General features: G+C 41.4%; 1 protein-coding gene across 41 annotated transcripts in view; it reads left to right on the top strand.

The window, feature by feature from the left end:
- Window positions 1-24,484, top strand: part of CLASP2 (cytoplasmic linker associated protein 2) — a 128,788-nt gene that overhangs the window by 37,005 nt on the left and 67,299 nt on the right. For 32 of the 41 annotated variants that reach the window (XM_052694273.1, XM_052694260.1, XM_052694256.1 and 29 more), the window contains 2 exons: window positions 9,176-9,322; window positions 23,528-23,607. In XM_052694273.1, coding sequence (XP_052550233.1) covers window positions 9,176-9,322; window positions 23,528-23,607 — 227 coding nt within the window. Of the gene's footprint in view, window positions 1-8,510; window positions 8,684-9,175; window positions 9,323-23,527; window positions 23,608-24,484 lie in introns of those variants that run through there. The other 9 variants (XM_052694269.1, XM_052694267.1, XM_052694268.1 and 6 more) reach the window with 5 other exon arrangements.

Genomic DNA, 24,484 nt, shown 5'->3' with positions numbered 1-24,484 from the left:
TCTTGTTTCTTGGAGAGGCTAATGCATTTCTGCCCTTATCCGCTGATAACCTGATTAGGGTGTTTAGGAGGCAGCTAACGTAATGGCAGGGTGGCACATCACCTTGTGCATTCTCTTCATGCCTTGTCATCCATCAGTCAGCTCTTTCTTTCCTTGGTGTCAGTCAGTACCGTGCCACTTCATTGTTCTACAGGTGAGGAACTGTCCTGTTCTCAGTTCAACAGATTTATTAAAATTAGGAGAAATGTATCTGCCTTAAAACTTGGGGCCGTGGGAAGAGTCATGGAAGAAAGGTTAGACCTAAGTGTTCTTTGGATGCACTAACAAGTGCAGTTCCAGACACAGGGTATTTGAGAGCTATCTAAAAGCGTCAGATCAGCTTTATAGGAGAACATTCTTGCTTCCCTCATCTGTTTACTAGTATGTGTTGAATATTCTGTCTTGAACTGCAAAGGTGAAAAAGGGGATGTTTTGCTGTATGGTGTTAACAATGTTTGATGACTTCAAGCGCTCATCGTATTCCAAATGATACAGTATATGCAACTGATTTAGCTGCTTATACTAGTAATTGTATCCAGATACAGTAAGAATTGTAGCACATACAAATATGAAATTATGGGTTTTGTCTTTTTTGAAATTACCTCATTAGTGTATGTGTGTCCTAGAGTACAGGAACCGTCACCTTCTATTCCCTGATGTTCTTCTGGGCGGAAGGCTGTCTTCCTAAGTCTTTAATCTGATTAGTGCTTTCTGTAAAATGTGGGTGCTGCTCAGCTTTAATATCTTATTTTTGACAAGTAACAATAAGTAAGTAAAAAATTGGACACATGAAAGTTAAAAGGCTGTAGAGTTTGTTTTCAGATGATAGCTCAATTTTCAATGTATAAAAACTGTTGCCCTTATGCATTTTTGACACGAATTTCTGACTATTCAATCCTCTGGTAGAAGGAAGGAGGCTTTTAAAACCCATTCAGGCCTGGGAATGATAGTAAATAAAGCAGTTGTTATACAAGCCCAGAAAATGGGCAGGATTTCACTGTGGTGCTTTGTACTGTCCGGAGCCATTTCCTGAAAAAAGTCTTTTAGGCAGTAGTTGTTGGGATGTAGAAATGCATGGCTTCTTCCCTTTTCTGTTTTCCTTTGAGCACATTTTGTAAACATGCTAACTGTGCCTGCGTTGGTTCATTTCCCTCTAGAGGAGCCCTACTCCTCCTCTTCCATTGCAAGCAGCTGGTAGGCGCTGTGCTGGGGGAGTGAGTGCCTTTCCTCCCTGTGCCTTTGAGATGAAGGACAGGTACTGTGAGTTGGAATTAGATGGCTATTCTGAATCAAACCAGTTAAGAGGTTCTTTTCACTGTAAGGTCATGTGGAACTGTCACAGTGTTTAACAGAGGTTGTGAGTGGTGTTTTGTCTTTAAAGTGCACATACCATTGCTCATAGCTGAAAAAAATCTGTGGGACAGTGAAACAAGTAAATGGGGGAGGGAGGGAATGTGTAGAACAGCCAAGGGCTATATGAAAATGAACACTTCCTGCGCAGCATGGGTGAACAAAGTAAGGTTCAACATGGAAACAAAGAGTTTCAAAGAAGAACTATGTAAGTCAGACCATTTCTTACTAACAAAGCTGCAGGCATATGGAAAAGGCATCACTGTTTTCTGGATAGCAATAGATTCTAAACTGATAACTGAACTTGATTTTTATTTTTTATTTTTACTTTTTATTTTTTATATTCCAGCAATGCAACTAGAAATAAATTTTGTCTGTAGGTTTCTAAATGACATTCAGAAATGGTTGAGGATCTTCTGGTGTTCAGAGCTTGGGTATTTGTATATAGGATTCTGTAGTTCAAGAGTCAGAAGGGCCTCTTTCCCATGTTCTTGATGATGTGTGTGTGAAATATCTCTGCCCTGTAGCACAGGGTGCTGAGGCAGGGCAGGGGGCAGCCCCAGCGGTGTGTGCAGTGCGGTGCTGTTCCTCGGGCTGGCAGTGAGGGCAGCGTGTCCTGCGGGGTGCGTTCTGTGTGCGGGAGGCAGGGAGGGGACGCGGGAACCTACGTGCAAACTATAAGGTTCCTAAAGCACAGACACAATCAGTGCTTTTCTTTTTAAAAATGAAAATGTGTGTATTTTGTTTTGTGCTTTTTACTTTTTATTATTTTGAATTGTTATTTTAAAATGGTGATGGTCTGGTGTTGAAAGAGAAGTCCAGGCAAAGCATCTGGATTGGATTTTCTTGCTGTGTTTCAGCACTTCTTCGTGTCCAAACCGAAGTGTGGTTCTCCCCAGGAGCAGCTGCCTCTGTCCCTTCTTTGGCTTTTTCTCCTGTGCTGGGCAGAGATGGGGGAGGGGGGCAGGAAGGATGGGTTCATGGAGCCTTGTTCTGTCAAGAGAAGGATGATGAGGAAATGGAGGCTCTGTGTGAGCCCATGGGATGGCCCTGATTTGGTGCTGTCCCTCCCGGCTAAGGGTGAACTTACGGGATCCTTGCAGCCCTGCGGTGTTTGAGGTCCCTCTGTCAGACTCGTCCCGCTGCCCCGGCACAGCAGCTCCGAGGATGGCAGTCCCTGCCCTGCCCTCTTGCTCAGGACTTGGTGAAGAAGAGATGAGAGGACTTGGGAAGGGACGAGGGAGGGGGTCGGGAAGGAAGGGCTCGTAGGAGCCTTGGCTGTGAACAGAAGAAGGACCAGGCAGTGGAGGCTCCCCGTGAGCCCGCAGGATGGCCGTGAGCTGGGGCTCTCGCGGGTAAGGGCAAACTTACAGGACGGGAGGATCAGCGCCGGCGTCGAGGCGGCCGTTTTGCGAGAGGTGGACGGATCCTGGCGCCCCTGCGATGAAATTTGGGGCGCAACCTCTTCCTGGTTGGCCTGGCAGCAGCAGAGAGATGGCCGGTCTGCCCCGATGGAGTTGGATCCACTTCCATCAGCTCTTCTGCCACGGGTGGATCCACCTCCATGGGCTCCTCTTTGCTGCCAGGCGGGTCCACCTCCATGGGCTCCATGTCATCAGCCTCTTCCAGCAGCCGCCTCTTCTTTAAAGGTGGCTGCTCCATCCCGTCCTCGAAAATCACAAGAAATGCGAGGTATCTCTTGGAGAGAGCCTGGCAAGCTGCTGTCTCCTGCAGTGTCAGCTGAGGGACTGCAGTTGAGGGCAGTTGGGTGCCCATGGCGACAGGATTCTGAGTGCCACATGCTGGCCCAAACATGGCGGCTGGCAGTTGGGGCCTGCGGCCATTTCTGGGAGGCAGTAGCAAGAGGGTCAGTGGGGGCAGGGGCTTCTCCAGCACCCTGCAGCTGCCTGGGGTGGAGGAGGAGCAAAGCATGCTGACACCCCACAGGCAGCCGAGGGAGAGGCAGTCATTAAAAGCAGTGGAGTTGCTGTGTTTGTATCGGCTGTGCTTTGCCATCCCTCAGCTCTGGCCCCGGGGCGTGAGAAGGTGGCATCTCTTCTGCCCTGATGCCAAAGGAGAGGGGTGTGGAGGAGAGGGCCTGGCGTCCTCTGGGCGGCCGCACTGGGACTGCAGGGGGTGCGTTGGAGGGCCTGTGAGCTCCTTGGGGCCTGGTGCTGGGGTTTTGCACCTGGGGGATGGAAGGCTGATCAGGGATTGCTGTCCTCAGCCTGTTCTCTCTTTGACTGCAGAATGGGTGGTGGAAGGCGAAGCATCCTTTGTATGTGATCGAATTAATTTGTCTTAGTAACATATCTGAGTATTTTTTATTAATAGAAACATAAAAAAAAAGTGCAGCAATAACATAGAACTGGTGGGACATCCTACCTTGTGTCTCTGACACTAATGCATCAGTCTGATGGTAGGGGCTGCTTTTACATACTTGTTCTAAAGTTTTATGGGAATAATGACTGGAAATTCTGCTTTTATATCTGATTTCAAATACTGCTGCCTTGCCTCAGGCGTCAGGTGCCCTTTGAAATACCCTGCAGCACCCAGACTGCCATGCATTACCCAGGGGAGATTGGTTCCTGTCTGGAATATCTGCTGAAAGACAGTTGGAGACCCAGGATGTCTGTGCCATGTAAATGGTTGATCGTAGGTAGCTGTATCCTGCTTTTTTTGGTTGGAGAAATGTGTTCCTATTTCTTGGAATGCTTGATGTATCAGGGTTGAAGTGTTCACTGAATAGCGTGCAACCTTTGCCTGAAGAATGAATTAAATAGAAGGTTCAGCTTACCTGTCACAGCTGTAGTTCTTGTGGCATCCTCTTCATGCTTGACAGAAATTTGAACTGGTACAGCCAGCAACACTGGAGCTAACAGTGCTAACCCAGATGTTCCAGGCAGCTGATGCAGGCGGTGTTTGTGTATCACTGAGTGGGGACTGGCAGTTGGGATTCTGGTAGGCACAGGGTGTAGGAGGGGCTGGGGGAACCGAAGGATTTTAAACTGTTTGGCTTAGGCACGTTTTTGCAGTCATTTTACAAACAGTTTGTGGTGCCAAAGAAGTTCTAAGAGGAGTCCAAAAGCATTCACTATCTGCTAGCAGTACTTGAAAGTAAGATGTGTATAAGAAGGGCATCTTTTAACAGAAATCAGTGTTTGGAGGCAGTTTTGTTAGAGTGCATCCTCTGGTTTGATGTCTCTCTATACTGTAAAATACTGCTGTTTGGTATGCACAGCTCTAGAAGATGTTGTTATTGCTACATTTTTTTTTCCTTTTTTTCCTTTATAGCCAACTTTAGTTCACTGTTACTGTGAGAAATACAAGGATTTTATTTTTTTTTCCTGCGTTATTACTTAGGGACTTGCTTTAGGATTAATTATCTCCTGATTATCTTCTAATGAATGGCACGAGTAGATTGTCTATTTCTACGGCCATCTAGATGACGGTGCATTTCTTTCTTTCATCCTTTATTGTGACTTACAGCACAATAGATGTTAAATGACACATTCATTCTCTGACTCTTAAGACTAACAAAAGAAAAGACTTCTGTTGTATAGCAATAAATTGACTTTAATTTACTTCAGCCCTAAAATGTTTTTTTCTCTGTATGTATGAGAAGTTTTGGATGCTCTTTTGTTTTTGGACATTTGTAATTACCCTGATTGTTCTACCACCAAATTGGAGTATGTGGTTTGTTAAGAAGCTTTTTGCATTAATAGTGGTGAATATCAAGTTTGTAAATAGTTGTCCTTTGTATGTCTGAATACTTTTAAAAACAGATACTACGTATTTAAAATACAGAGACTGAGAGTAATGCTACAAAGCAGAAAGATAGCCCTTATCTTGCAGTTATTTTTACTTCCAGTTGCATAACGTTTCTTATGAGTTTTAGCATAAACTTTTGCTATGGTTTGAAATTTTGGCTTGTGTTCCAATAGGAGCAGCTGTGCCTGGATTTCATCTAAGAACAATGGTGGTAAATGCTGTGTTCTGAAAGTGGCTATCTCTAGGGCCAGGTCTTTCAGGTTGGTTTGTTTTACTAGAAGCATTCTATTGACTTTTCTGAAATGTTTTGCAGATAATGGGCATCCATGGATACCGACTGAGTTAATATGCAGTACCTTCACAACATATGCCAGTTCTCCAGGTTTCTGTTTCTTTTATTGGAGGAGAGAACTTCTAGTGGTGTTTTGTTTTGTTTTCTTTTTCCTGGAACAGAACTCATACCAGAGCAAGAACGTGCATTTGGTACTTACTTGGTTTCTTGAAAAGCTTTTGGCAAGACTGGCTTCCTCATCTTTTTCTGTTGGTGTTCTTGCCTCCAATACTCTTTTTGAGATGCAAAATGAAGATACTGTGTACAAGAATAGTCTAAAGGAAATTAAACTGAGATCCTGTCTTTTACATTAACCATGTTTTTTAGCAATGTGTTGTTAGCAATCGTTAGCAGTTCATACAGCTTTCTATTCCCCTTTTCAGCAGCGAACTTTATTGGAAAATGCTGATTGGAGAGTGCTCTCAAGCTGTCATGTGTATTTGCAGATGTGGAATTAGATATTCTTCAAGTATTTTGTCTTCAAAATTATCTTAATATCTTTTAGTTATTTTTCTCCAAGCTGTTCTAGAATGAACATTTTGCATCCTTCAAATAGATTTAATTTGAAATTATTTATTATATTTAATCTTTTGTGAGAGCTCTCGATTATGCCCTGTGGATTACAGCTCATCCCAAGCTGGAGTTCCCTGTGCTCAGCTCTAAGAATGTGCTTTTGGAAGAGATGGAAATATGTGCCAGTGGAAAGGATGTAATACTGAAAGCAAATGCGGTGCTTCAGTTTCATTAACTTCTGTATGTGCAGATTTCAGTCCTCAGGTCTTCACAAGCATTGTCAAGTATCTTCCTGAGAAGGAGATACCCCTGAAGGTCAGTTGGTGCGATGCTAGTGAAGCGTGAGGTAAAGCTGTGAAGGCCTGAACTGGTGGAGAAAATGGACGTCAGGGAAAAGTGGCACAAAGCATTCTTGTTTTTCTTTATTAAGAAAATGGGCTGGTAGCACATGAGCCTTGGAACTTCGAATTAAACCAGCCGTTTCATCAGTCAGTGTTACGTATTTATGGTACCGGGCTTTAACTTTGTGGTGACTGTACTTTCAATTTTAACATTCTGAATGTAAATCATGAGAATGCCCAGCTATCAGGGGTTACAATCACTTCTATATTTCAGACATGCTTATGCACATGAAAGAAGAAAACAATGGGATTTTGAAGTGATTTTCTCTGCAATAAGCAACTGTATGAAACTATTTCATAGGCTAGGTCTTTAATCCAATGCTAACAACGTCTTCAGTGCATGGACAAATACAGCCTTTGACAAGGCAAAGAAATTTGATTGTGTTGTCATGACAATTGTTGAATGCATAGTTTACAAAGCAAGTAAGTAGCAGTTTTCCGAAATAGAGTTTCTGCAATCTTGCATCGTGCAATAACTTGCACAGTTTCTCATCTTCAGTGCTCCTTGGTCATCTGCAGCTTGGGAGGAACACAGCTGGAGATGTGGGCTCCCAGAGCACAGCGCTGTTTGGGGTGGTTTGGGTGCTGGTGTGTGGCTGCTTTCTGATTAGCAGATTCTGAGTAAATGAGCAAATGCTCACTTGCTATTTTTAAACTTGTACTGTAAATAACTTCACTTTTTCCAAGGCGTCTTATGCAGTACTTTTGCATATCAGTGCTGTGGTGTAGTGCTGCTGGATACTAGCGTGGAAGTCCACCCTGTCTCATTGCGGGTACTAAAAATGAAAAAAAAAAAAAAGAATATACAGCAACAAAAGCATTTTTATTAGAAAAGCCTATTTTTCATGTTTAATCACTCTTTGTGACAGCATGATGATGCATGGATGTTGGTCTGTTCAGATGTGCAAGTATCTGCATGATGCTCCAATGCCGTTTTAAAATGATCTGCAGCGTCGCAGCATCCTAGGTAGAAACCATTCTTATTTATGTCTCTAATAACCTTCATTTCTTGATCTGGCAACTGGGCTTTCCTGCCCAGAAGTCCTGAAGTCTGGCTACCTTTAATCTACAAGAATAAGAGCAGCAGGAATCAAAATGTATCCCTCCTTGAGCTGGGCTGCTCCCATGGCAACGTGCAGCCTCTGTGGTGCATGAATCCAGCCCTGCCTGCACTGAGGGAGTTACTCTAAAAATCAGCTCTTGAGAAAGGAACGATTGTATGAAAATCACTGCTGTGTCGGTGTGCATCCAGATGTTTATTGCTTTTTTTGTTGGTTTGTTTGTTTCTTCTTTCATCACAAAGACTTGGCTGTGCAGCACAGTGATTTTTGCTAGTGCAAGAAAAAAATTCAGCTGTAGGACTGGCAATCTCTGACATGTGCAGCGTGGGGTGTTCCCGTGTTCACTGTTGCTGCAGATGCTATTGGAAAAAAACTGCTTTACTGCTTTAATAAAAGCGGCTTCCCTTTGGGAGGCTGTGTTATTAAACATAGGTGACATATTGCTGGGAACGAGTTCTGGATAAGCCAGGGTAAAAAGGCAGCGCTCCGGAGATAACAGAGGTGTGCAATCCAATGGTTTTTGTTTGTTTTGAGTGCCAGTTTTTAGAGAGGGTAATATGCTACATTGCTCTTTGATTGCTGTGGTGCAGCTGCGGCTCAGCCTCGCCCATTTTCTTTAATATGGGAGCCATAGGCTGATAACTTTCTTCCACACAGAAGCTTATAGGTAAATCTTTCTTCCACTAAATGGATTGATTAACCGTTACGTTCTCCTGCTGGAATATACATAGATTATTTTGAAGGCTGAGCATTTTCATTGAGGCTATTCTATCTAGTGATGAGAGATCGATCTGTTTCTTGCTCGGACACGTACAGAGCTGGAGTGACAGAGAGGAGCACACACCCTGGAGCGCTGTCGGTCAGTCTGTCTAATCTTCCAGTGAAGGATGGGGATTGTGGCGAATGCCGTGCGTGGGAACGAGTTTCTTTGCATGAGGGATTTCCACCTTTCCCCCTGGCCGTGGCTCCCAGCAGATGATGTCACCTCGCAGCTCATTGGCTCCGCCTGCACCTAGTGCAGGGAAGGCAGAGAAAGATGCCGGCACAAATCTCAGTGGTGGATCTCGGGTGTTGCGAGCAGGTTCCAACAGCATCTTGGATTAGCATTTAGAATCGACTGCGTGTGGCCATGTGAGGTGCTGGGTCCTTCCTAGGGCCAGGGGATTTAAGAGCTATCAGAGGAATGAGGCGGCTGATCTGCAAGCGGATCTGCGATTGTAAGTTGAAAAATCTGGGTGGAAGGGAAGAGACAGGGAGTGCTGGTAGACACATTGTGGGAGGATGTGTAGCAGAAAAATGCATGCACGAGTAAAAGAAGAAAAGGGAGAAGCATTTGTCTTCGGTAGAATGCAGCGATACAGAATGGTATTTCCTGGGGGGAAATACATGCAAGTGGGCAAAAATATTTGATCTGTGCAAAGATATTTTCCCTTTGTGGGAATGAATGGGAAGGATTCATTTTTAGGTGCAGTGCTGTAGCGATTAATTATGAAGGCAAAATGATATTTTATGAACACTTACTATGTAGAAAATGCTGTTTATTTCTGATTGTCATTTTATTCGTAGGTCACAGCCAGAGGACAAAGTGATAATACACATTTTTATTTATGCATTTTTTCAGTCAGTGAAATATGAAGCAGAACAGACGATCGAGAACTAAATATACATTCATTCTCATACATATTTCAATTTAATGTATCCTTTTCTAGACAAAAGCTTCGATGATGAAGAGTCGGTGGATGGAAATAGGCCATCGTCAGCTGCTTCAGCCTTCAAGATTCCTGCACCTAAAAAGCCAGGAAATCCTTCCAACAGTGCAAGGAAGCCGGGTTCTGCTGGTGGGCCGAAGGTTGGAGGTAATGTAAAGCTGTTCAGCCTCTAATGGGTGTTGCCAGAAACCTTGCTAGAACAAGCACAAAACAGAACTTTGAAAGGTGATGTTTAATTCATGACTGCAGTATTCTTGCAGAACTGATAACAGTAAGGGACCCTCTTTTACGTAATTATTTGTCTTTAAAGGTGTGTGCATAAAGCCTGCCTGCTTTATGATGTGCAATTGGCTTATAGAGGGCCTCACAAATAAAAAAAAATATCTGGAGAATGTGATTGTATTGGTAGATTGAATGTATGCATGTGAATTCATGGAATCCACATGTCCATCACAATATATTCAATAAATATATTGTGAAACTCTGTACTAAATGTATGTAAGTGAATTTTTTTACTGTAGGTGTGCTCTGTTTTGCATGGCTCAAAAGGGCTGGTCATCAATTGCAGACTTCAGCAGAGCTGTATGGTACAGCTCAGTGACTTCTACTACTCCATAAACTGCCAGAGTAATGTGAAACTAATTGTAAAAGATACAAATGAGAGCCAAAACTGTTGCCAGGATTTTTTGCATGGTAGATTTCAAAGTAGAATAATGATGATGCTTGCTAATTATAATCATTGAAGGTGGACATGCTTTTTCTTCTTCTTTTTTTATAATAGCTGGGAGGGGCAGAATCTAACCAGCAACTGTTCACTGCTATTTAAAAAAAAAGGTGACACCTTTTTTGATGGTTTATGCACACATTCAGAAAAATGTGTAAGTAAGTGGAAACATACCATGCTTTAGGTATGGTACTTGATAAATAATTATTTGTTTCTTTTGGTAGGGTGTTCTTCTGAACTCGACAGCACAGATAAAATTTGAACTAAAATATGCATACCTAACAAGCTGCAGTATCTGTTGGCCTCTCAGTAAGATAGAGCTCATGTTTTGGCAATTCATTGCATCTCTAATGTGATCTTCAGACTTCCTGATACATTGAAAAGATTCCCATAGGGCGGGATCAGCACTGCCATCGTACAACTCACAATTGATAGCAGTATGAATCAGGAAGTGCCACTTAAAAGACTTTATAAGGGAAACTGTCTTTGAAATTAACAGTTTGTATTTTGTTGCTGTTATTTATTTCTATATCTTTACAGCCTACAGTCTAGAGCTAGGTTCTTACAGAAAACCATTGGTTTGATGTTAGAACCACTGCTTCTGCTTCTTTTGAGAGAAAACAAAGGTGTCACCATTAAATGAATGAAAAAAGGAGTGAGTCAAAGGACATGACAATGGAAAAGGACAATTACTCGAACATCTTATTTCCAGAACCATTAAATAAATAGGTAGATACATGGGAGGACTTGAGATCAGAGGAGGCATATGGTTCAAACATCTTTCCAGAACTATCTGTTGATGAGCTCCCAACTCATGAACCTATAACTGGTGCTGCCATCCCCGCTGCCTGCAGTGGGTCCCACCTGGGGTGCCGGCCCGTCCCCTGCCTGTGCCCGGTGAGAGCTGCAGGTGCCATTGGGGCAGGACGGGGCTGCCCCTGCACGGCTGCTGCGAGGGATGAGGTGAGGAGGGCCCGAGGAGCTGCCGCTCTGCTGCCTGTGGGTGCTGGGGAAGCTCCTGCTGTGCTGGGATGGTTGTAAACCTGTGTCCCGTGTCAGATGGAGGAGCAGAAGCGAGCAGCAGAGGCTGCTACTTGGTGGCAGCAGGGAGGGGGCAAGAGGCTGGCACGTTTCCCTGTGTGCTGCTGCAGCAGGTCTGGTGGGGCAGGAACAGCACTGGTTTGGCTTTTTTAGGGTGCTTCAGTCATGGGGGCCCCATGGGGACTCTTACCATATTTTCAGTCTGAAAAACTCTCACAGGTCCTTTCCTTGTCAGTACTTGGAGCTTAAACATTTCTTCATTGATGACAACAGTTTCCACCATGACCCCACCAGCTCATCCTAAATCGGTCACTTTCACCCAGTTGCAGAATTTCTGTGGAAAGCTGAGGGCTGAGGAGATGCTGGCTTTGCTCTCCTGATCAGAAATGTGAGGGAAACATCTGGTTTGTTCTTCATCTGAAAAACTAGTGAATCATTTTTTTCCTTCATCCATGCTGCAGCAGCATCTGCAGTTGTTCCTTGTTCATCCTGTCCTGGAGGATGAGGAGAAGGGGAGCCTGAGATCTCAACTACCTTCTCTGGCTCAGAAACAGAAGGCTTTCTGATTCAACTGTATCTATTTTAATTTTTCTTTTCTTGATTTGGCTGAAGTTCTCACATAGAGGCATTTCTGAGATGAGCCAGTGTTTGCCCTGCCGGTTTGCAATCAGTGGTGTGAACAGGAGATGTACAAACCGTTTTTGTTTCCTATTCTTTTTTTTCTCCTTTTTAAAAAAATTTTGGAAGCAAGCTAACAAAAGCATTGACGTTAAGTCTTTTAAGTCACCCCCATTCTACAGGATCAGGTGCTTCATCAGACCTAGCCTTTCCTTGTCAGGAGATGTTTCGGGATGCAGGTCTCTACTGTATGCTAAGTCTGAGGACACCACTAAATTGCAAAATGAAATGAAAATGAAAACTAAATGAAAGTGCTTGAGAGCATCCAAAGGAGGGCTGTGGAGATCATGAAAGGTCTGGAGGGGACGACATACAAGGAACAGTTATGGTCCCTTGATTTGTTCAGCTGAGAGCAGAAGAGCTGAGTGATTCTATTCTCACAGGAGCCTCACAGAGCTGACCTCTGCTCTCTGATGACAGCGACAGGGCCTGAGGGAATGGCATTGAACTGCATCAGGCTGAGGTTTAGGAGAAAGTTCTTCACCAGGGGGTGAATTGACACTGAAAGAAGTTTCACAGGATGGTGGTCACTGCCCCAAGGTGCTGGATTTCAGGAAGTGTTTGGACAGTGCTCTCAGGCATAAGGTTTGTGTTTTGGATGGTCCTGTGTGGAGCCAGGAGTTGGACGTGGTGCTGGGGTGCATTAAGGTTGTGATCGGCGGCACAGAATCCAGCTGAAGGCCTGCATCTGGTGGTGTTTCTCAGGGATTGGTGCTGCATCCAGTCTTGGTTAACATCTTCATTAGTGACCCTGATGAAGAGATAGTGTTCACCCTCAGCAAGTTTGCTGGTAATATGAAGCTGGGAAGAATGGCTATACTGCTATTCAGTGAGACCTAGACAGGCTGGAGAGTTGGGTAATGAGAAACCAGGTTAGGTTTAATAAGATTGACTTCAGTCTTGCACCTAGGGAGGAATGACTTTGTGCACCAGTACGGGTTGAATGATGGCCTACTAGAGAATCATGGAATCACAAGGTTGGAAAGGACCTCGAAGATATCTAGTCCAACAGTCCTCCCATCACCTTTGCTACCACAAGCTACTAAACCTTATCTCATAGCTCTTCATCCAGGCGCCTCTTGAACACTGCCAGGATGGTGACTCCACCAGAGAGTAGCTCTGCAGAGAGGGACGTGTAGGAGTCCTGGTGGACAATACTTTGGCCATATCTACAGTAGGGGTGACATAGCTTGTCATTGCCTTCAGAGGCACGTGTGATTAAGTCTGCAAGAAAGATAGGCTGCTAAGAAAGTATCAGAAGTGGGCAAAATTAGCAGGGTGAAAAATCCAGTGATCTGTTTTTGGTCACACTTTGTTGCTGGGACGTGGTCAGACACTTCCGTTCTTCTGAAGAATAAAAAGTGTTGGATCTTCAGCTTAATGAGGTAGAGCTTCATCTGGCATGGTGTTTATTCCATGAGTGATGCACTTCCCTAAGGTAGTGATTTGCCAACAAATACAGTGTCCTGCACAGCTGATTACTTCTGGCACGCTTGTTTTCAGCTGTTCAGTGGAGTGGCACAGCCTCTCTAATACCCATTTGCTCCAAGGCCACCTTCTTGAGAATGCTTGCAGTGTGTGTTATGTACTTCAAGAAATGGATATTCATGGGCTCTTGGCAGCTTGGCAAGACGCTTCTGAGTTGAAATAGACACCATAATTTCTAGCAGAAGACAACCTAAGTTGAGTGTTAGCCAGATGAGCTATATTTTATATCCTTGTGCTCTTCAAGATCTCTTGGAGGGCTTTGATTGGTTCTTTTGCCAATGTGAACTCCTTCTACCACGATTTCTACTATTCAGAAGTTTTATGTAGTGTGGATGTTAATAGAGAAGCTCCATCCATACCTCAACGAGAAGGCTGGCCTCTTTCCCCATATTGTCAGTTGAGGTCAGTAGTCTCTAAAATCGGTGAAGTGTAGGAATGCTGGCACTTCATTAGACTGGAGTGACACTGGGAAGAAAAGCTTGCAGATTAAACCATGTCAGGGTGAAAGTTTGTAATAACTTCCAGTTGTATGCTTAAGAGAACTTCTGTAGGGCTGGAACATTATTCTTACTGTTGTAATTTAAGGCAATAACTTGAACTTCATAATTTTTAGAGTATCTCCAGTGAGAAGATCATGCATCAAGTATTTTTGTCTGGGGTTTGTTGGCTTTCTTTTATGTGTTATATTGGCCTAGTAGCACTAATAGATGTTGCTTACTGTTTTGCACTAATAATATTGTTAGACTCTTGGAAACAAGCTTAGTTTAGGATGAATTATCCAACAGCAAACCAGCAAAGGTGATCTTATTAGTTTAAAATAAGAGCTATTCTGAGTGCTGTTTTAGAATAGATTTTGGAGTAAGCATGTTGATGATGAGGCTGTGGATGCCCCATCCCTGGAGGTGTTCAAGGCCAGGTTGAATGGGGTCTTTGGGCAGTCTGGTCTAGTATTAGATATGGAGGTTGGCAGCCCTGCCTGTGGCAGGAGGTTGGAGCCTCATGACCCTTGAAGTCCCTTCCAACCCTGGCCATTCTGTGATGCCAAGTGGAATCCAAAGGACATAATGTTTTGCTTTTTTGCTTTTTTTTTTTTTTTTTTTAACCTTTGTTAAAAAATCTGTGCACATCCAAAAAGCTTGGTTTTTTTTTTTTTCAACATTGAAACTGTTGTTAGGTTCTGATTCTCAGTGAAATCTGCTAGTGTGGCAGTGTGAGGTTTGATGTCAGTACTACTTGACATAACCCTCAGTTTTAAGGTGATCTTAATTCTTAACAACCTCCAAATGTTTGGTGGCTCAAAAGTCATTAAAAAGACTTTCTTCTAGGTAGGAATCCATTAACTGGAAAACAGGAAGGAAAACCAGGTGAACAGTTTTCTCAAAAAAAAAAAAAGAAAAAAAAAAAAAAAGAAGAAGATTATAGCAACTATAATAGTGTGGTACACATTCTTCTTAACTAAAGGAGCACATTCTTCCCTGTAGGAAGTTACTCACACCTTCAGTAAATTTAAGTTTAGGTTGTATATCTCTGTTTGTAGTGAGTTTTATTAGCGTTGTAATGCTCTTTTTTTCTCCTTCTCAATAATAGCAGTGCAACCCTATGACAAGTGTTGCAATGGTACTGATTTACTCCTTTGGAGTCTATTTTTTAGCAGAGAAAGATTTCAGTACTATAAGTTGTTATGTTAGTATGAGGCAGTACAGGTGAAAAGTCTCTGCCTAAAACAGGTGTACAGAAAAATGGATGCTTGCCTTCTGAAACCTTAGCCAGGTTAAGTTAGCCTCATTAAAGCTATGTGGTGTAGTTAAGAAGTGTATTTGTTAAAAGGACTTCAATAATTGTGGAACTGTAAATACAAATTGTTAGTGAATGGACTTGAATATAGCAGGATAAATGCCTTTCTTGCTGTATTGATTATCTTCCAACTGATGAAGACAGTGCTGTGTTTACTTGACACACAAGAAAGGCTTCACATTAATCATACTCAAATTATGTTATACTTTTGAGTTCTACGGAAAACAAGCTCTGGAGTACTAGTTCTATTAAAGCATTGTGATAATCCTTCCTCTATTACTTGTTTAGTTTTCATGAATGACTTCCCAAGTGCTTTATTTGTCACGTAAAACTAACTAGGCTTTTCTTCAGAGTTGTATCTCGACCCTTTGTGAGGCACAAAACCAAGATCTTGGCATTCAGAGCATCACTGACACTCTGTGACAGTTACCTTCTTGGCTTACAGGTTGCTGAGAGCTGGGAGGGTTTTTTTTCTGCAGTCAGACCTGTCTTTCTGACCACCCTTTAGAATCAATAGGTGGGAATTGACATTGAACCAGAAATTGTTACAGAATACTTGTTGTCCCCACAGTGGAAGTACATTACTTTCCTTCCCTACACAGCCTTGCCCGTGAAATTGCTGGTTTGCAATGATGCAGTCTTCAGCTGCATCAACCTAACCCAGAATTCAGGGAAGTAGGAGGAATTCCAGCTTTCCATCTTTTCCTCCAGTTGTTTGATCTCCTGTGTAGGACTTCAGGAGAAGGTTTCATTTCATACAATCAGTGATCAGTTCTCCTTAGCCATAATTCGTGGGGGTTCCTTTTCTTGCCTGTTGTATTCTTTTGTTTGCAGCTTATCAGATGAATTAGCAAACCAGCCCCAGAGACCAAAATTAACTGCATATACTCTTAATTCACATGCACATAAATCACATTTATACATTCATAGAGCATGTGTGTGTGTCTCTCTCTGTACATTTATAACTACTGTTTATTAGTCTCCTTAATAAAATAAGGTGGAGGATAAAATAAGAAGAGGGTGACAGTGAGCACTAATTAAGAAGTCTCTAAGTGAGAGCTTATAACGTTTTGTAACCTTTTAACATCTGTACTATATGATATAGTCCCAAGCATCCTACTAGCCATCATGGTAGTATCAGGCAGTGGTGAGAATAGGGAAGAAGAGCCAACCCTTGTTTATTTTGCTAACGTGGAATACTGATTTTTAAAGCACTGAGAAGGGGGAAGGCAGTTTCTTTGTTTTCATGTGGCTGAATCTGGAAGGAAAGAGAGGAATGAGAGAGGAGGAGGGCCGACTGGAGTCAGCTGACCCTGTCACTTTGAGTCCTTAGGGACTGTGGCTGTGTTACACAGTAAGTGAAAACAGACATGCAGAGCAATCCCACATTGCTGCTGTTGAAGAGAAGCTGCTTTGCAAAGTAGAAAGTATGATTCCACTTTGTAGGGCTGGAAGGAGAATAAAGTGTCTGAAGTTTCATTTCTTAGGACAATTGTATGTACTTTAAAATAGAGTAGAAAAGTGGAGTAGTGAAACAAAATAATATAGACTAAAAATAAAAGGAAGAGGAATAAAATCAGTGCCACTCTAACAACTGAAAATAAAATAAATAGGGTTGAAAATAACTTTAAAATAAAGTAGAAACGTAAAGTGCTAATTATTATTATAATGTGGGAATGTGAATAGTGCAATTTTAGCAAAGTCACAAGTATTGCTTGCACCAAATAATTAAGATGTTCTTAAAAATGTAAAGCATCCATCTGTTAAAATCAAACGAGTTGACCTTCTGTCTTGCACTAGTGAACTTCTGCAATGAAAAGATAACAGTTCATTGTCATATCCTTAAAACTTATTTCAGTTTGCAGCAGCAAACAATGTTAGTTCCACTTGTTCTTAATAGAGTATCAGTTTAAATTGTGTCAGTAAAGAAAGTGCTGCTGAAGAGAAGTAGTAACAGTGATAAAAATTCCTCTCTTTCTGAACACATGACATCCCAGCAAAACCTCCACATAATTACAATACCACAACCCAGCCTGTTTTGTAAAACAAGTTCTAGGTGATACAAATGAGTTGTTTGTGCTCCTGGTTGTTCTCAGTAATAATGCCTGTAATGTAGAATAATTGGCAGGATTTTACACTATTGAGGTGTAAGACTAGGAACAAATTAAAGCAAAATGTAAATTCTAGGTTATTAGAGGACTAGACTAAAGCTGAAAATAAGTGAAATTTGCATAACATTAGCATAACATTTTAAGCCCACCTGTTGAAGCTTGGCAAGCAAGGCAGGGTCACAAATGGGCTTTTAAGTATTTATGAGAATCAGCTGTTGTAGAAAAAAATGCATGAGCGATTGGAAGATAACAGTGTGAGCATGGGCATTGTGCTTGCTTTGAAAGATGTCTGTGTGAGCTGATAATTCAGCAGAAACAAACATTAATCAACTGTGAGATGAGCCCAGAGGAAGTCAGGGATCTGTATTCCTGTTGCTCGAGGAGCTGCTTTTTCCCCCCATGCAGTACATGGCCTTATCTAACTTAAGCTGTCCAAACCTTGAGCTGACATGATTACTTTCTTTCTTGTGTTGTCAGCATGTCTGCCTGCTTCACAGGTGCTTGTTAGTTGGTCTGCATAGCATACCTGTGAAAATAGCTAGTAATATTAGTCTTCTATAATTGTGAAACTGTGCTGCATAGAAAATTGGGTATTGAGGCTAGAGCTGTTGAAAGTGTGCATTCAGCACTGGAACAAAGCTTCAAATACTGCTAAGTCTCTCAGAGGATATATTGGTTTTTTTAGTTCATATGCTCAATACACAATTCCAAAGGAATCTTCACACTCAAGAACAGCTGAAAAATTTAGACAAAGAATGCTAAATCTTCAATTTCTTCAATTCCAACTTCAGTTGAAGTGAGAATTAGCTCCTGCTTCTTCCTACTACCTGAGTCCTGGGACAAGGAACGTGTGCACTTCACTCTGTGATTGCTCTTGGATTATGTGTCACATCTCAGCGACTGAGATGGGAGCATCTAGTGATTATGCACTTCCTGTCACCCCCTTTGCTGTAAGCATAGCTCACTCCTGTTTTTTTCTCATCCCTCCTACCCCTATTCTTTATTGGAATGAGTAATTGCATGGAAAGTTCTGCTTAGCATTGCAGTCCTGAGAGAGAGAGAATGCACTCCATTACTGCATGGAAACTTCTGTTCATGCTCAGTGGCTTTGGCATGTGGGAGCAATGTTGTGATGAAACAAGCACACCACAGGTCGAGTCTTTTACCTTGACTATCAAGTTTTTAATGGAGGAAGAAAAAAGCAGCAACAGAAAGTAAGAAATAACAATTACTTGAATATATTTGAAAGTATTTTGCTATTTTGTTCAGTTTATGCAGCTGTTACAGCTTGAATGACTGTTTCTGGCTGCCTCAGGATCAAGGACTTTTGGCATCAGAGGAGTTGAGGTGGACAGGTTATCTCTGTTATCAGTTGTCAGTCAGGGGCTGAATTGGTCAGAATTCATCTGTCATTTTCCTTCAACCAGGCTTTCTCAAGGGGGCTCTTTTATTCTGCAAAGTCACTGTGCTGCCTTCTGAGCTGATTTAAAACAGTGGGAAGGTATCCTAAGTCAGTTTTCCATTGAAAGTTGTTTATTTAGTGTTAGCATTGTACCTGATGATTAAAGAATGTATTTTTGTTTCTGAAATTGATTACCAAAAAATCTGGTTGTGTTGGGACAGCTGAAGAGTTTTACTGATCCTGGTTGCCTGCCTGGTGCCTGTGAAAGGCACTTCAGGCCACAATTTTAGTGTAATTTAACTGACATGAGGGGCTGATACATGTTTCTTCTGCTGTTCTTCTCCCTCCTTCTTTTTCCCCTCTGTGCAAAAATAACTGCCATCAAACAGACATGCTGAGCATCCCTGTATGGTAATCTCCCAATATTTTTCCAGCGTTAATTATCAGAGCCCATTTCATGGAGCCCTGTGTTTTATGCATGAGGTCTGTCAGGTAGGCAGGGTTTGTACTCCTAAAAGCTCTGAAAGCGCAGACAAGTTCCATAGTATCAGGTTTTTTGAGGATGGGGAGTTATTTGTTTCTCTCCAGATGCAGTTGGTTTTTATCTCAGAAAACATACATGAGGCAGCTGGAATTTAGCTGATTGATTCATCATCAAAAGTAAGATCACTGCAAGTTTATTTCTGAGTTTTATTGGCAGAGCAGAGGTAGTTAGCAGTGTGACCTGTTCCTTAATTTGTGTGCAGAGCCTGGAACGTTTGCGTTCGGAATGGCACGGTTTGTTTTGTGAGTGAAACTTGGGGCATCTTATTACAGTAACAAAATCTTTTAACAGTTACTCTAAATATTGCTGGAAACTGTTAACTGATGTAACTATCTTCAAATGTATCAGCCCTTGTTTGCAAAACTGCACCTCGTGTAACTTTGATTGGAGTGCTTTTTGTTAGAGCAAGTCCTGTATCTCTGTTGCTCTAATAGTTTTATAGTTTTTGAGCTGGCAACTTGAAAATACCTGTAATACAAAGTGACTCTTAATGAGCCCATGGAAAAATAACTTTGATCTTTAACCAGGTACTTGAGACTGGATAGTAGCTCTTTCCTTATCTATTGATGAAAGTTTTTGATTAAAATCCAAACGTGGAAATAAGAGCTTGCTGAACTGAGGTAAGACCACCAGTGTTCCCTGAGTGCTGTTAATGAGTCAGGGTGTACATTCTATTGAAAACAGAAATTGAAATAGGTTGTGCAGTCTTTCAAGATGCTCTACATCACCTAGTACTTCAAAACATGAAGGGATTCTTCAGAGTTAGTCGACTTCCAGACATTTGTCCCATGTTTTTGAGAAGCAGGGGTTTGAAAACTGCATAAGAAAAGATGTTGTTCTGCACTGTTGTTTTAATTGTAGCAGTAATTGCATGGCGTCTGGAAAGATGGAGTGCTTCCTTACTGAGCCACTGAAATGTAGCCTATGTTAAGGGCTTCACCAGAATCATTTTCTTAAAAATCACCTTTGCCAGCTGAGAGGTCACAATTCAGATCATCAAACACAGATAACTTCTTCCTGCAAAAAGGTGCCATTTCAAACGTGAGTAGTAATAAAAGCTGACCGAAGGAGAAATAAATACATTTGTGAAACACTGCTCAGGACCTACAGAAGATTCAGGAAATCTCACCGTTTGAGAGACTAACAAACAGCACAACACTCAGGGACTGTGGAAACTTATTGAGGATTGTCTTGGCACATTGCAAGTTCTGTCCTCCTCACAGGCAGTCAGATTTTATATCATTTAAAGGGATTCTATGAGTTGGTGATAGCAAAAACTGGTTGCTATAATCTAAAGGAAGTATCTTCTAATTTCGGTCATTTATTTTGTATGTTGGTTATTTTGTATCAACGCTGCTAAACTTCTTTTTCTTCTTCCACCTTAGCACAGTGTTTGTGTCTGCCCACACTGAGGCAGACCAGGGAACTTCTGTCACTGTAAGCATTCCTCCAGCGTATTCCTAGCCCAGCCTCTCCTGGTCTGATTCTCTGTTTGGTTGTGCTTTTGATACAGTGATAGGGTCAGTAGGAGGAACCAGTGGCAATTCCAACTAATGTATTGTATGAAAAGCTGAGTAATTTGTGACCTTGTCCTGTGCACTTTGCCATGCTGAGCTGAAGCGGCTGTCAGTTCCTAATTAACAACTCAGTAGAATTTTACAAAATCAATAGGGTAGCAGATGGATTTTTTAATATATCTATATTTTTAATAAGGAGTGAGATTCAGTTTGTGGTGAAGTTATTGAATGGCCTTGGGGATTTTTGGTATTTCAGTTTTGTTTATTTCAGAGGAAAAAAAAAATCCTAATAATCTTACTCCAAGAGTAAGATCCTGTTCCTGTGTGCTGTTAGAGAATTCAGAGGGATAGAGTGAGTTTGTGTAGCAGTGTGCTTTTTAAAGCTTACCAGTGCAGTGTATCAACACACAGCTGTGTTCTGTGGGTAATTATTTTTAAAAAAGCAACTGAAAGCAGAATCCTGCTTTGATTAGGCTGTTCCTTGCTTCAGCAGAAGAATATCAGTCCACTACTATTCTAATGCTGTATTTCTTCTTCCTTACTGTGTTCTTTGTTATGCTGTTTCTGTCCCATCCTGGAGAGCTTTGTAGGTACTTGTGGAGAGAGCATGAAAATGGTAAAGCAAGACAGTGATCCCAAGTCATTGCAGTGGCATCATAAGATTTCGAGTGTTATAGTTTAAAAGCAAGAGGAAGAAATTTGCAGAGGACTTTAATGCCTGGTTGTTAAAACTGCTTTTACTAAACAAATAAACAAAACCAGCAACCAAAATCCAACAAACTTAATTTTTTAATTTGCATTCAGGACTTGTTCTGGTTATTGAGCTTTTCACATTACTAAGCAGCTCAAAACCTTGTGACTGGGGAGAAACTTTCTTACAGAAAGAAAAAAAACAAGTCACAGGGCCTCTTTAACCAGTAGGAATTCTTGAATTGAACTTAAGAAGGTGTCATCTCTCATAGTAAAGTGCAAGAAAAAAGGGGCACATTTCCTTTGCCTCCATCCCCACACACATCCAAGCTAAGATGAAAGCACCAAAGTTGGAGATGCTTAATATGCTGTAATTTTCTTCCATATCAAGACTGTTATTTTCAGTACGTTCTCACCAGCTTCCTGATGTGGAATCAAGGCCTGCAGGTGGCTTTGTGAGCCTTTCTAACCAGGCTGCTTGAATGATAAGAACTGGTGAAAGTTATAATTGATCAGTAACAAGAGGATGAAATCTGTGTATAAATGTCTTGTGTGCGTTGTTCATCTCTTTCAGATTCATTTCTGCTCTTTTTTTCTGTATAGGGGTCTAGATCCAGCAGTGGTACTGATAGCTCTCTTCAAAGACAGAGCTGTTTGATGAGGCTCTGGATTTTAGTTATCTGCTGTGTACTTGCAGATATTAAATGCAGTGGGCTTACAGGCCCTTGGAATTACTTACAGTGTTCTTACTGTCAGGAATACAGTGGTTGAAATCGTCTTTGATAAAAAGATGATGTGTAATGTGGCTGTAAGTTAATAACATGCGTTGTTTAGTGGAAGGCATTAATAGTTAAAAGGTATGCTTCTAGAAAATGTGCTGTCATAGCTGGGTCTAAGAACAACAGGCATACAGCTTATCAGACTGTGGCATACTCTGCCAGATCTGTCAGCTATAGGTCTGAGGGGAGCATCTCTTAAATAGGAGTTTTGTAAAGCTCTGGCATTGCTTTTGTGGAGGAAAGACAAGCTTTATAAATGCATGAGAGGTTCTTTGGAAGGGTATCTTCAATTGTGTGCCTGTTAAATTCTGCCAGCAGAGTTAATCACAATGGATCTCATTCTCTGAAATTTTTTTTTCTTGCTCTCTATAGAAGTAATTCTACTGAGTGAGTTGATCAGAATACTTACCAAGCAATCAGGAAAGAAGATGAGCAATATTTTCTTCCTTCTGCAGTATAGACAAAGGCAAAGCTGTAAAAGCACTTTGAGGATCAGTAAATTAAGAAAAAAATGGGCTGTTTAAATTAACTAATTGAAGCTGTGTCCCTCAGTAGTAGCAGTCTGTCCCTCTTTTTTCTAACATCAGAAATTGTTATCCATTAGATAAATTGTGTTCCCTTATACAGTATTATTGAGCTCAGGCTTGTTGCTTTCGGTATGATACAGAAATGCTAACGTGTCCAAATTCTGGTAGGTGTCATTCAAAAGTGTTCTTGAACTGCAGTTTCAAAGGAGCGGGAGAGAACCTAATCTGCGTAGGGGTGTTCAGGTCTGTTCAGTCTCAATCTGAGCCATACTTGAAGTGGATGCTCACACTTTGAAGTACACGAGAGTACAGTCATAGCAGTGCTTAGCCCTGCACTATAAATAGGTCTGGGTCTGTAAGCCATGAAACATCTGTGAAGACTGTAGCCGCTGAGTGTTTGTGTTGTCAGAAAGTCCTCGTTTTGTGTTTTTGATGGCCTCTCAGGCTTAACTTCGTTTAATGATGGTTATTTGCCCAAGGAGGCTGTGGATGCCCCATCCCTGCAGGCATTCAAGGCCAGGCTGGATGTGGCTCTGGGCAGCCTGGGCTGCTGGTTGGCGATCCTGCACATAGCAGGGGGTTGAAACTAGGTGAGCATCGTGGTCCTTTTCAACCCAGGCCATTCTATGATTCTATGATTGTTTGTGCTGTAGTAAGTAAAATACATCTCTGCTCCAGCTGATGCCTCCATTTCAGCTGAAAAATCTGAAATTTTGTGCTTGGGAGTGTTTGCATTATCAGGATGCAATCCTGATCACCTTTACATGTTGTACTTAACATGTTTCTGGTTAAGCACAAATAAAAATGATAAAATTAAACCATTAACTTTGTCATTGGAAGATGCTTAGAATTCTTAAAGAATGAAAAGGTTTTTTTTGGTTGTTGTTTGTTTTTTAACTTTAAGGTGAAATCAGTTTTGCAGTTTTACAAAGGTTGAATATTCTGGCTTTTTGTGAGCTGTATTAATTGTTTGAAAACAGGTTGAAAGCTAATTCTTTCACTTTGAAAACCTGGATGTGCATTAGATTCTGTTTAACCTTATTTTATGTTTTTGTAGGTTCCTCTAAAGAAGGAGGAGCTGGAGCTGTGGATGAAGATGATTTTATTAAGGCATTTACAGATGTTCCTACTGTACAGGTAAGCTGTGTATGCTAACTTTTGTTTCAGGAATATGCTATTTACAACACTGTCTTAGCTTAGTCTTATAATTTTATAGTCTTTCAACTGAGGTGCCATTACCTTTCTGTCTTTATGAGCTCTGCAATTTACATCCTCCGTGAAAACTTATTATTTTTTCCAGTTGTTAATTAGCAAAACCCACCTTTTAAGACTATTTTACAAATTATAATCCCGTCATTTCAGTTGAAATGCATTATTACTTTGCTTAATCTTTTCCAAGGAGTTACTGAAAATAATTGCATGTTTCAATTTTTAATAAGAAAAACATTTCCATAATCTTAGGGAAGCATAGGATTTGAAGTTTCATGGGATAAGCAACTAATAATAATATAAGCAAATAATTTTAAAAGCAGGAATTACAGTTTCAACCCTGACTTTTTGAATTCTAATGATGCTTGTCAGACATACACGCACTCATCTGTAGCAATACTTCAAAAAAAGAGAAACCTTATAGTGACTTATTTGAATACTAATGAACCTTTTGGATGCTGAGTTCTTGAAAGTTAAGGTCTTCTCTTTTAACAGTTCCATAAGCCAGAGACTCACACGTGAGCTGAGTCACCTAACTCATGTTTTATTTGAGCAGCTGAGCAGTGCAAGGCAACCAAAAACTCAGCCAAAGTTTTAAAACACCAGCAAGATTTTGTACAACTCCTTTCTCTTGATATATCCTTCTGTTCTATTTTTATTTAAATATTATATATATTTATTTATATATTGTGTATTTTTATATATATATTTATTTGAAGATGGTAATGTGGTTCATTGTTAGATGTCATTTTACAGACTGAAATACTGTCTGCTTTAATGAACAAACATGTTATCTCCATGGTTC

The sequence above is a fragment of the Tympanuchus pallidicinctus genome, unplaced genomic scaffold, assembly GCF_026119805.1.
Source record: "Tympanuchus pallidicinctus isolate F22 unplaced genomic scaffold, pur_lepc_1.0 scaffold3, whole genome shotgun sequence".
Taxonomy (NCBI): domain Eukaryota; kingdom Metazoa; phylum Chordata; class Aves; order Galliformes; family Phasianidae; genus Tympanuchus; species Tympanuchus pallidicinctus.
This window is presented reverse-complemented; position numbering and strand designations above follow the sequence as displayed.